The following is a 13,147-nucleotide window of genomic DNA, read 5'->3' as shown; positions in this document are numbered from 1 at the left end:
AGGGACTATACATGCTCTCTGCCAATCCCTAGGTACCTTCCCCTCTTTCATACATTTATTAAAGAAAAGTACCAACCACTCCAACACTATATTTCCCCCCCTGCTTTTAACATTTCTGTCAAAATCCCATCAGTTCCAGCTGCTTTAGCCCCTTTCATTCTACGTAATGCCTCACGTACCTCCCCCACACTTACATTCTGCTCTTCTTCACTCCTAAAAGATGGTATACCTCCCTGACCAGTGCATGAAATTACTGCCTCTCTTTCTTCCTTAACATTTAAAAGTTCCTCAAAATATTCTTGCCATCTACCTAATACCTCCCTCTCCCCATCTACTAACTCCCCTACTCTGTTTTTAACTGACAAATCCATACTTTCTCTAGGCTTTCTTAACTTGTTTAACTCGCTCCAAAATTTTTTCTTATTTTCATTAAAATTTCTTGACAATGCCTCTCCCACTCTATCATCTGCTCTCCTTTTGCAGTCTCTCACCACTCTCTTTACCTTTCTTTTACTTTCCATATACTCTGCTCTTCTTATAACACTTCTGCTTTGTAAAAACCTCTCATAAGCTACCTTTTTCTCTTTTATCACACCCTTTACTTCATCATTCCACCAATCACTCTTTCCTCCTGCCCCCACCCTCCTATAACCACAAACTTCTGCCCCACATTCTAATACTGCATTTTTAAAACTATTCCAACCCTCTTCAACCCCCCCACTACTCATCTTTGCATTAGCCCACCTTTCTGCCAATAGTCGCTTATATCTCACCCGAACTTCCTCCTCCCTTAGTTTATACACTTTCACCTCCCTCTTACTTGTTGTTGCCACTTTCCTCTTTTCCCATCTACCTCTTACTCTAACTGTAGCTACAACTAAATAATGATCCGATATATCAGTTGCCCCTCTATAAACATGTACATCCTGGAGCCTACCCATCAACCTTTTATCCACCAATACATAATCTAATAAACTACTTTCATTACGTGCTACATCATACCTTGTATATTTATGTATCCTCTTTTTCATAAAATATGTATTACTTATTACCAAATCTCTTTCTACACATAGCTCAATTAAAGGCTCCCCATTTACATTTACCCCTGGCACCCCAAATTTACCTACTACTCGATCCATAACATTTTTACCCACTTTAGCATTGAAATCCCCAACCACCATTACTCTCACACTTGATTCAAAACTCCCCACGCATTCACTCAACATTTCCCAAAATCTCTCTCTCTCCTCTACACTATTCTCTTCTCCAGGTGCATACACGCTTATTATAACCCACTTTTACACATCCAATCTTTATTTTACTCCACATAATCCTTGAATTTATACACTTATAGTCCCTCTTTTCCCATGTATAGATGTAATTTATAGAAGAATGGGAGAAATTTTGCAATGATTCAAGATGGCTAGACTAAGTGAAGAATTGTCATTTGCATGGATTCAAATTTTTATGTATAACCTAGGAGCATTGCACAAATTTGCCATATATATATAAGGAAAAAGCTAGTATTAGATTCTTTATAGACTTCTCTGCTGGTAATGGAAAATGATACAGTAAAGAATGCATCATTTATGAAAACTATATTTGATAACACCTTAGAAGTTGGTATGACATATATCGTATCTTAAGCTTTTTATTTATATAGTTATTTACAGTGTATTTTTCTAACAGTTATTTTCTTACTGCATATTATAAGTTTGCTTCTTACCTATCCTTTTATATGGTTCTTATTTTATAGCAAATTAGTTCATTTATATAGAGATGTTTATTGGATTCATGTACATATGAAGGGATTATTATTATTATCAAAAAGAAGCGCTAAACCACAAGGGCTATACAGGTCTGCAGGGCAGGAAGGAAGCGAGGGTATCAGGTGGTAAAAGGGAGATGGATGAGTAATAGGTTACGGAGAACAGCGGGGCAGTGGATGGTGAAAGGGTAAAGGGCAGCAAGAGATTGAAGTAGAAAGGGCTGAGGGGAGTGCGAAAGGTATCATCATCAGAGTTTGTGGAGTAAATCAGTCGTTGTTAAGAAGTCAATGAGAGAGTCAGGGTTAAAGGAGGGTCCATCAGCAAGAAGGGAAGGTAGAGAGTAGTAGAGCAGAGACGACGTTGGAGGTAAATTCTGCATGCTCGTTGATAGAGGGCAGTCTAACAGAATGTGGCTAATTGATACTGGAACTTGACACTTCTCACAGAGAGGAACAGGGTGCCTCTCTATGAGATACCCATGAGTAAGACGAGTGTGGCCAATGTGAAGGCGGGAGAGAGTAGTCTCCCAACCTCGGAACTGATGACAAGAAGACGGCCAGTAACCTATGCTCGGTTTAATAGAATGAAGTTTGTTACCGAGTAGAGTTGACCAACGTTGTTGCCAACGGGTGTGAAGGTGGGTACCTATTACAGCAAAATAGTCCGGAAATGGAACACCTCTATATGAAATTGGTAGGTCATGTACTGCTGACCGCGCAGCAGTGTCTGCCTGTTCATTGCCCTGTACGTCAACATGACCAGGGACCCAACAAAAAAATATCTTTATGCTTGGTAGAGATACGGCGTAGCCAAAGTTGGATACGGAGAACTAGGGGGTGAGGTGTATCAAATTTCCGTATAGCCTGTAAAGCACTAAGGGAGTCTGAGACAACCACAAATGATGACACAGGCATAGATGCGATATGAATAAGTGCTGCAAGAATGGCATACAATTCAGCAGTAAAAGTACTAGCCGAAGACAGTAAATGCCCTCGCACGACGCTGTCCAGAAACTGCTGCGAATCCGACGCCGTCAGAACACTTAGAGCCATCTGTGTACACTGCGATGGCATGAGAATGAGAGTGGAAGTGGTCAAGAAAACAAGAGCGGGAAGCCACCTTAGGCAGTTGGGCTTTCGAGCAAGGGAGTGAGAAAGAACACACCTGAACAGCTGGAACTTCCCGGGGGGTAGGGAAAAGTGAGATGCTACGTGAACATGTAAAGGTGGTAACTGAAGGGAAGACAAGAGCGAATGTAGGCGAAGAGAGAAGGGACGGAGCAAACGGGCGGCGAACAAATAAAGAATGTCTACTAATATCAGTGACCATTCTATAAATGGAAGGATTGCGGAGATCGTGAGAGCGTACATAGTAGCGAAGGCAATGGGCATCATGGCGATCAGACAAGGATGGAACATTCGCTTCTGCATAGAGGCTCTCAACAGGGGAAGAGCGAAAAGCACCAAGGCATAAACGTAATCCTTGGTGATGGATGGGGTTAAGGCTAGAGAGAGTAGCAGGAGAGGCCGCTGAATAGATTTGGTCACCATAATCGAGTTTCAATAAAATGAGGGCTGATATAGGCGAAGAATAGCTCAACGATCAGCTCCCCATGAAAGATGAGCAAGGGTTTTAACCCTTTGAGGGTTTCGGACGTACTAGTACGGCTTACGACCCAGGGTTTTTGACGTACTAGTACGCCTAAATTCTAGCGCCCTCAAATCTAGTGGGAGAAAGCTGGTAGGCCTTCATATGAAAGAATGGGTCTATGTGGTCAGTGTGCACAGTCTAAAAAAAATCCTGCAGCACACAGTGCATAATGAGAAAAAAAAAAAACTTTGACTTTTTTTGGAATAAAACAGCACTGTATTTTCGTATGGTATTTATTGTTGTATTCTAGTTTTCTTGGTCTCATTTTATAGAATGGAAGACATATTACAGAAATTGAGATGATTTTGACTGGTTTTACAATGAAAGGTACCTTGAAATTGAGCTCAAAGTAGCAGAAATGTTCGATTTTTACCAAATTTCAAAAGTAAACAAATCGTGCCAAGCGTCCAATACACGTCAACTGGTGAGTCTAATATTCTTTCACAAGTGCGCCAATAATATTTATACCATTTTTTACACTAATGCAGTAGTCTGCATAACAGTAAATCTTATATTTTTTGTGGGAATAAAAATTCAAAGTGGAAAGCAAACGAATATAAGAGGGGCCTTGAGACGTGACTAGTGACCAGAGGAAATGTCATTTTAGTGCCAGGAATGTCTTTCTTGTTTATTCTGGACCCTATTCGGAAATTGGCATCTTTTGAAATTTGTGTGAAATTGGCAAAATTGCTAAATTCTGACCACTGTACTGGATAGTTGAATTTCATAAATGGGTGCTTTCTTGCACCCATTCGATAAAAAAAATGGAGTTCTAGCGAAATATTCATGTTTTTTGTCGACTAGTACAGTGGAATTGGCCGAAAATGGGGCTCAAAGTGGGCAAAATTGCCGATGCGTAAACATCGCCGAGACCGCTAACTTCGCGAGAGCATAATTCCGTAAGTTTTCCATCAAATTTCAAACTTTTGGTGTCCTTATGATCGGGAAAAGATTCTCTATCTTTTTGTAAGAGAAAATTATTTTTTTTTTTTAAATTTGGCCGACCCTGAGAACGAGTTTCGGAGAGGGCCTGTCGACCCTCAAAGGGTTAAGAAGGTTCAGCCAGCTGTGACAAGTTGTCTTCAGAGAGGCAATGTGGGGTTTCCAGGATAACCTACGGTCAACGAGAAGGCCTAGAAACCTGACTATATCACGTTCAGGGATATGGGAGCCATAGAGGTACAAAGGATGATCGGAGATGACAGAGCGTCTAGTGAAAGTAATTTGGTGAGTTTTGGTTCTGGAAAATTTAAACCCATGCGTGGTGGCCCAATTGGAAACATGGTCGACCGCATGCTGGAGAGAAACTGTAATGAGGTGACAGTCCATGCCTGCACAAGCAATAGCGAAGTCATCTACATGGAGTGATGACTAAATATTGGATGGAAGAACAAAGGCCAAATCATTTATAGCAAGGAGAAAAAGTGTTGTGCTCAGAACACATCCCTGAGGGACACCTTCAGCTTGGACAAAGTCCGGGGAGAGCACATTATTGACTCAAACACGGAAATGTCTGACAGTTAAAAAGTTCTTAAGGAAAGATGGTAGATTGCCACGGAGGCCTAAGGAGTGGGCTTGGGCCAAAATATTATACCTCCAAGTTGTGTCATATGCCTTCTCAAGGTCAAAAAATATGGCAATAACTGAGTGGTTATTCACAAAGGCATTACGAATATATGTATCCAAGCATAGTAAGGGGTCTATGGTAGAACGACCCTTACGAAAGCCATATTGACGAGTGGAGAGACTGTTGTGTCTCTAAATACCACATTAAATGTCTATTTACCAGACGTTCCATCACTTTGCAAACTGCACTGGTAAGAGCGATGGGACGATAGTGGGAGGCTTCATGTCCCGTAGTACCCGGTTTGTGGAAAGGGAGAACAATGGCAGATTTCCACAGCTGTGGAAGAACTCCTTGTGATCAAATAAGATTGAAAAGGCGTAAGAGGACTGCAAGGGCTGACTGATGTAAATGTTGTAGCATACGAATATGAATGTTGTCGGGCCCAGCTGCCGATGATCGGCAAGCTGAAAGTGTTACCTCCAGTTCCTGAAGTGTAAAAGGCACATTATACTGTTCTTCTCTGAGAGAAGAAAAGTCCAAGGGTGCTAACTCTCTGGCAGACTTCGAGGAAAGAAACATGAGGCATAGATGGAGCCCCAGAGAAATACGGACCAGATGATTGCCAATTTCATTGGCAACATCTAGTGGGTTTGCTATATCAACACCGGCAACCCGCAGAACAGGAGCCGGGTCAGGAGAATATTTACCACTCAGTTTCTGTACTTTTTTCCAGACTGCACTCATAGAGGAAGCAGAGGTGATGGTGGAGACATAATCTCGCCAGCAAGTACGTTTAGCTTCATGGATGACACGGCGAGCGATTGCACGCTTCTGCTTAAAATCAAGAAGTCTCTCCGTGGTTCTATTGTACCGGTACCTGCCCCACGCAGTGCATTTCAAACATACTGCACGAGCACAGGCAGGAGACCACCAAGGCACGCATTTCTGAGAATGCCTGCCCGAGGTTTGGGGTATAGAGTGAGAAGCTGCGGTTAAAACTGAGGACGAGAAGAGGTGTAAAAGCTCATCAATAGAGGACGAAGAAGGAACCTCACTAAAAACAGTTAGTTGTGAGTAAAGGTCCCAATTTGCCTGATCAAATTGCCAGCGTGGGTTACGAAGAGGTGGTGAATATGAAGGGGAAGTAAGAATGATTGGAAAATGATCGCTGTCATGTAAATCCAGGAGAACGGACCAGGTGAAGTCTAGTGAGGCGGAGGAAGAGCTGACTGAGAGATCGATGCAAGAGAGAGTATGAGTAAGAAGATCAAAATGGATGTGAGTACCTGTATTTAAAACATGGAGGGGGTGGGAAGCAAGAAAAGCCTCTAACTGAATGCCACAGGAATCACAGTGAGACCCCCCCAGAGGAAATGATGGGCATTAAAATCGCCAAGTAACAGAAGTGGTGGCGGTAATGACGAAACAAGAAAGGCAATATCCAGGATAGATAATGTCCGAGAAGGAGAGAGATACAAAGAACAGAGTGTATACCACCTATGCAAGTGGATACGGGCTGCTGTGTAATGCAGCGAAGTACGAACAAATAGCTGATGGTACGGAATATCAGTGCGTAGAAGAAGGGCACTTTCATTAAAGGTCCCATCAGGAAAAGGATCCGAAGAATACAATAAATTATAGGCTGAAGTGGGATAGATAACAGCAGAGTGTAATTTTGGTTACTGTAAGCAAACACCAACAAACACCCCGATTACCCCTGAGGCTGCGTATATTCCACTGTAAATAGGCCATGATTGGCAATGATAAAGATACTAGAAATCCGCAGGTAAGGGTACCTACAGACTAGAGGGGTTAGAAACGTTCAAGCAGCGAAGAACGGTGCACTGTGAAGAAAGGAGTTGCGCAGATGGAGAAGCGGAAAGAGAAGGAACAGAGGGTGGATCAGTGTCCACTGATGGTTTGATCTCTGCAATATTTTCAGAGACTGCTTCAAGTGTTTCGGAGTTCAGAGACTTCGTATGGGAGACAATATTGGAGATGGAAGGAGGAGGAGTTTGAGTAAAGATCGGAGCTGTAATGGACTGTACCAAGGTTGGGGGGGGGGGCAAAAGGGTGGAGGGAACTGGGGAAGTGTGGGAGGGGACAGAAGAGGCAGAAACCTGGGAGGTGGCAGAAGAGGAAGAAACTTTGGAGGGGACAGGGGAGGAAGGCACAGTACGAGGAGGGTGAACCTCCACACTTGACAGCCAGTGAGAGGGGAAGACCCAGGTACAGAGACCAGGAAGGTAAAATGAGGTGGAAGAAGGGATTGAAGGAGATTTTTTGACTTCTGAGAAGTAGAGGGACGATTGGGAGGAGGTGTCGTACGAGGTCTTGTCGGTACTGGGGTTTGTGAGGGAAAACACGAAGAAGTGAGAACAGACTGAGGTGTTGAAGTAGGGACGTCTGAACCCAGGACAGCAAAAGAATTAGATACAGGAGTGACTATAGGAGGGGCAGCTGCAGAGGAGGCTGCAGAAGATGGGACCCCAGAAGTGGGGGGACGTTTTGAAACACAGGAATAAGAAACACTGGGTAGTCTCCCTTGGAGGCAGAGATGAGAAACTGCCATAGCATAAGGGAGACCTTCTGCCTCTTTAAGGCAATGAATTTCCTGCTCATTTAAGTAGACCTGGCAACAGCGAGAATACAAAGGGTGAGCCTCATGACAAGGGAAGAGGGAGGTCGACTGCAAGACATTTTAGAATGGTCATCAGCACCACAGACTGGGCATTCGGCTATAGATCTGCAATATTTCGCTGGGTGGCCAAATCGCCAGCAATTTCTACACTGTTGCAGTGTAGGGATCACCTTTCGAACTTGTAACCAATGTCCTGCTACATAAACAGAGGATGGGAGTTCACGGCTGTCAAAAGTTAAACAAGCCACATTGCAAGGGTATCATCTTCGCCCACGGGCAGGAAGAACATAATTGTCTACCTTGAGAATTGGGAGATCTTGAAGTTCCAGCTGTTCGAGAATGTCATTGCCACATGTCTGGAAATTCTGTAGGACTATGGTATGGGGCAGAATGAGAGTACCACTACAAGAATTGAGGGAATGATGTTTTTCGATAGTGATAGGAATAGTATCGATATGTGAAAGAAGAGAAAGATCATGAGCTTGGGTAACATTCTGGACTGTGATGATGCACGTACCACTCTTAAGAGCATGAAAGGAAATATCTCTACCAACATGGCGGAGGAGTGCCTTGCCAATACTATGGTCGGAAAGATAAGCAATAGAGGAAGTCGGTCGTAAAGTAAAGAATTTAGTCCATTTTGCATTCTGAAACAGCGTGTAAAGGTAGAGTACAATGTGTCGGTCTTTTCTGAGTAGCACAAGAAGGTGGCAAAGAAGTATCATCGGGCAATTGTCGTTGACATTTAGGAGTGGGACCAGAATTGGTCCGACGTTGGACGGGCTGGCGATTCGAAAATTGCCGCACCATAGAGGGAGAAGCCGGAAGTATAGTCAAAGGAGAGCGGAGGTCAGACAAATCAAAGGAGTCAGTCGAAACCCCAGCACCTGAAGCGGGTGATGAAACAGCACCAGCAAGAGATACAGGGGCCTTAGGACTGTCCGAAGAGTGGTCAAAAGACGAGGCGAGGTCAGAATGGGGTGCGGTAACAAGAAGGGGTCCGGGGGTAGCGAGGTCATGGATTGGGCACTCCATGGTTAGGTTACTTCTTTTTGTTTTTAAGAAAAAAAAAAGAATAAAAAAAGGGGGGGACCGGGGAAGGATAGTTCCTAGGAGGAATGAAAGGGCTAGAAATCTCTCTCCGTGCCCAAGAGGACCTCAGCACCGCAAGTAGCGCAAATGCAGCATGGAACCCGTGCCATACCCTACCCTTCATGCCAGTAAACCAGCAATCCGGGATAGCAACCTCACATCTGCTGAGCTACCTCAGTGGACAAAAGAGAGGGCGGCTGGATATCCACCACAAAGCATACCTCCTTCGGCCACCACCTCTAGAATCCGAAAGGTGGCTTCCAGAGATACACCCGTCGCCCGAAAGACACCCAAAGCCACCCTCTGGGATACCGGAGAAGGATCGGGACATCCCCAGGTGATCCAGATTCCATGGTAAACTATGCCACTGCCAAGAACCTCAACGGAATGGGATGGACCCCAGTACCCTTTCCCCTACCTATGAACTAGTATGCCTGTGGGAAAAATCCCAAAGGCCAAAAAGAGGAAGGGCAAAAGGGAGGGGTGGGGAGGAGGAAAGGAAAAAGGGGAGGATGGGATAGGGAAGGGGGGATTGGGGGGTAATTAGGTTCAGTCTGAGGAAGGAGACCGACAGGTTTAATTCCTCAGACCAAGAGCCTCTTCACAACGCCAAGGAGCCACCCCTTGAAGAGGATATGAAGGGATGAACTAAAAAATATATTCTAAGTAATAAACATTTTGCTGCATTGTTATTATTTTCAGCCCTAGTAGATAAAAGTTTCTTTTCCTATTTCACTAATGTTACCCACAGGAATGTCAGTTGCTGGCGACATGGGGGTTGGTGTTGGCAGTTTGAGTACCTCCCATCTACCTGGCACCACTGCACCTCACCCAGCACTTGCTCGCACTACAGCTATTAACACTACTGGCCTACCCAATGCTACGCCAAAACGCGCTTCAGATTATCGCCTATTGTCCCCTTACCAGCCACCTGGGTCTGAGTACCGTCCATTGTCAACTTTACAGACTAGTATGGGTACCCCCATTGGTTGTCAAAACCCTATTTACAATCAGCACCAGCCTCCAGGGGTGGCTTCCCTCCCAAGCACGACTCGAGCTGGGAATGCAGGAGCAGCTTTCGCAAGCAGTATGCTGTCCCATGGGTCAGAGGAGTCATCAACAGGAGCAGTGACTGGCAGGTCTGGCCAGTATGTTCAGTTCGAGCCACCATTTGCACAAGTCAACAAAGCCCTTAACACCACTGCCCAGCCACAACGACCCCCACGTTTATCCCAGAGAGACTTGTTAGGTGATTTTTCCAAGGACTTCCAAAAACTTACAGTAAACAGCTCTTCTAAAACAGCAATTGCAGGGAATAACAATAACACAATATTAAACAATAATAAGGTACCAACATCAAACAGTGATACTAGAGGTGCAAGTGACAACACATGGGCAACATTTGATTGATGAAAAATTACTTTATAAATAATTTGTCAGATTTCAGTGGCTTGAAGAAGGGAAGTGTTTCGGGAAAGTCATAAAGACAAACTACATAAATGAATATTAACTCATTCATTGGTGGTTGTGATACCATATTAAGGACATAGATTACAGACTAATTTGAACCTCTACAAGATTACTTATATAGTATTTTTTTTATGACTTTTTGAGTGTTGGATTTTATATAGAAGCATTTATCTAATATGGTGCATATTCAGATTATGGAAAAGTGGCCCCTTAATTGAATATATAAAATTATGCTATGGTAACCCTAGTAGCTTCACAGAAAGTTATATTCTCATTAGTTTTATTTCATAATGAGCTGGTAAATTACACTGGCCAACCAAAGACTGACAGACTATGCTGATGAATATCCACTGCCTGATCATTGTGTATCTGTACAATGTTAGTACATACGCACACATTTTATATACTACTAAGAAACAGTACTGTCTGTGGATATTACTGCATATGTCAGTAACAAAGTAGGACTATGGCATTTCAATTAAGACATGAAACCAGTGATGTGGTTATTTTTATGTATTAAAATACGTATGCTGTTAAGCCTGGAGCTTAAATGGAAATTGTATGGTAGCTTGTAACAAAGAACAATGCCCAGCAATGGTGATATGAGGGGTGGCTGTAACTACAGTACTAGATAATCATATACAGTTTTTACTGATTAGTTTGGAGGTGATAGCTACAAGATAGAGAGAAATAAAATAATAGTTTATATGGTATGCTTTTCTTGAAGATTAAAAGCACTTGTGATTGGAATGTTTACAAAACTGAGAGAGTGAACTTTTTTCTTCATATATTTATCTCTGTAGCTTTCTTTCTCTATCTGGTAGCCAGTAGTCAATCATGCCTGATTGCAGATATGTCCTGCATTTGATTACCTCTACAGGCAAGTGTAAATGCCTATACTCCCAAGGATGCCTTGGACCATTATTAGTTTCCTGATCTAATTTCCATAAAGGAAGTTTAGTCTGCTGTGAAACGGTAAAGGATGGTGCATATATGGGGAAGATTTAAGAGATTCTGTCCCATTTCAAATTTATTAGAATTTAGCTTACATACTTCTGTCATTGTCATACAGTTGGTATGTTTAAAATGGTTGATGTAATGTCATTGATCTTTAAATAAGTATAGATGTCTTTACTACAATGGCATATCACATGAATTCTGTTCAGGCAACAATAAAACATTTTGTACAGAACTTAGAGGGCAAAAAGGAGATGTTACTTGTTATTGTAGTAACATACTGTGTGACAGACAGTGGAGTAATGCTTGAAATTTAGTTAAGAGAATTCCTATTTGTTTTGACAAGTTAATTTTTTTTTAGAAAATCTTTACTAATAGTGTTTGATGATATGTTTGAATACTGAAAAGATTAGGTTACTTTTATACAATCCAATAAGAATGAAAGTCAGTTGTAATGTTGCAGCTCAATTGTTAATTATTTTTTTCGAGTTGTTAAAATATTACTTGGGAAACTTCATAAACCTGATACAGTACCAGTTGTAGAGTACTGTACAGTAAAACCTCAATTTAAGACTGATTTAATGGACAAAAATCTGTGGCCATATAACCAGGAATAATAGCCAAAGTCTGTTGGAACTAGAATTGTCTATTTTTATGGTCCACTGAGTAAATTGATTTCAGATTTAACGGAAAAAGTCTCTTAAATTGGAATGATCTGTTGTGATGGACAATTCTGGAGTTAATAGACAAAGTCTGTTGAATCCATACTTGGTCCATTGGTGTTTCAGTCTGCTGGGCAAATTGATTATCAGATTTTATAGACTATGTTAAATCCAGAATTATTCCTCATTGTTACAATCGTGGATGAGCAATATCTGGATTTAACAGTCGACTTTAATGGACACCCCCCTCCTCCCATTTACTTTGTTAAATTGAGGGTTTGTTGTATAAGAATACTGATGCTGCTGCTTTAGCGTCTACAAAAATGCAAATAGAAAATATATAGTAAATTTCTTTTTACTAATTATTATAATCAAAAAGAAGCACTAAGCCACAAGGGCTATACAGCTCTTTTTACTAAACTGGTTAGTAATATTGGTTCAGAATCTCTTGACCCTCAATTCTTCCATAAATCTTTCCCTGCAGTATTCACAGTAGTTTGCAAAATGAGGTTATGCCACAAACCAGACGAGAAAGCTTGCATTTAAGTTGCATTGATGTTAACAGTAGGCAGTATAATGTATCCAGTAACTCCTCCAAACTTGCCAGTTTTAAAAAGGCCCACCTACTCAACCCCCTCATCTACACCCAACTGATGTATGTATGATATATCAATATTTTGTTCCTAATTTACAGACAGCAGCAGTTTTAATAACCATTCCATTCTTTGTCAATTCTTGGAAGGGAACAAATGATGGAAGCAATGCCTGTATTATTAGTTTTATGGCGCCTTATGAAACTGGTTTGTTACAAAGTGTGTAAATATATTATGAAAAAGGTGTTTTTAATATTGTAATTGCATTCTCTAAATTTATACACACTCATAACTATATATAAAAATATATGAATGCCCAGTTATTGTTAACTTTGGAAATTATATATTTTAAAAAATATATTTGACCCCTCCAATGAATGTGTGTAATGTATTAAATATATTTTTTCTGCATCTAAAAAAAAGTACAGTATGATCCAGCTACTGTATACTTTGATTAATAAATTCCTTGTCATGTGATAAATATCTTAACTGTATGTGGTATTATGTAACAGTTTTGTTCAGAATGAATGCAAATGTTTTACTATACATGTTCAAGCTGCATTTTGTGAGGACACCACCTTACTCATTCAGGTTACTGTGCTGCTGTCCCATTCTCATAGTTATTACATGCTAGATAATTTTCATGGTATTTCATGTAAAATTTCTAGCCACTATCTCTTTTTTACTCTCATTATTGTTATTTTCTTATCAAAAATATTTATCAACAATAAATTCATTATAGAAAA

General features: G+C 41.5%; 1 protein-coding gene across 5 annotated transcripts in view; it reads left to right on the top strand.

Moving 5' to 3' along the window:
- LOC128705241 (uncharacterized) overlaps nt 1-13,147 on the top strand; it is a 112,470-nt gene extending 99,323 nt beyond the window's left edge. For all 5 annotated transcript variants that reach the window (XM_070089962.1, XM_070089964.1, XM_070089961.1 and 2 more), the window contains one exon: nt 9,471-13,147. In XM_070089962.1, coding sequence (XP_069946063.1) covers nt 9,471-10,129 — 659 coding nt within the window. In that variant the 3' untranslated portion in view covers nt 10,130-13,147. The remainder of the gene's footprint in view (nt 1-9,470) is intronic.

Source organism: Cherax quadricarinatus, chromosome 30, assembly GCF_038502225.1.
Source record: "Cherax quadricarinatus isolate ZL_2023a chromosome 30, ASM3850222v1, whole genome shotgun sequence".
NCBI classification, from domain to species: Eukaryota; Metazoa; Arthropoda; class Malacostraca; order Decapoda; family Parastacidae; genus Cherax; species Cherax quadricarinatus.
Note: the sequence above shows the minus strand (reverse complement) of the source record. Positions and strands in the feature narration are given on the sequence as shown.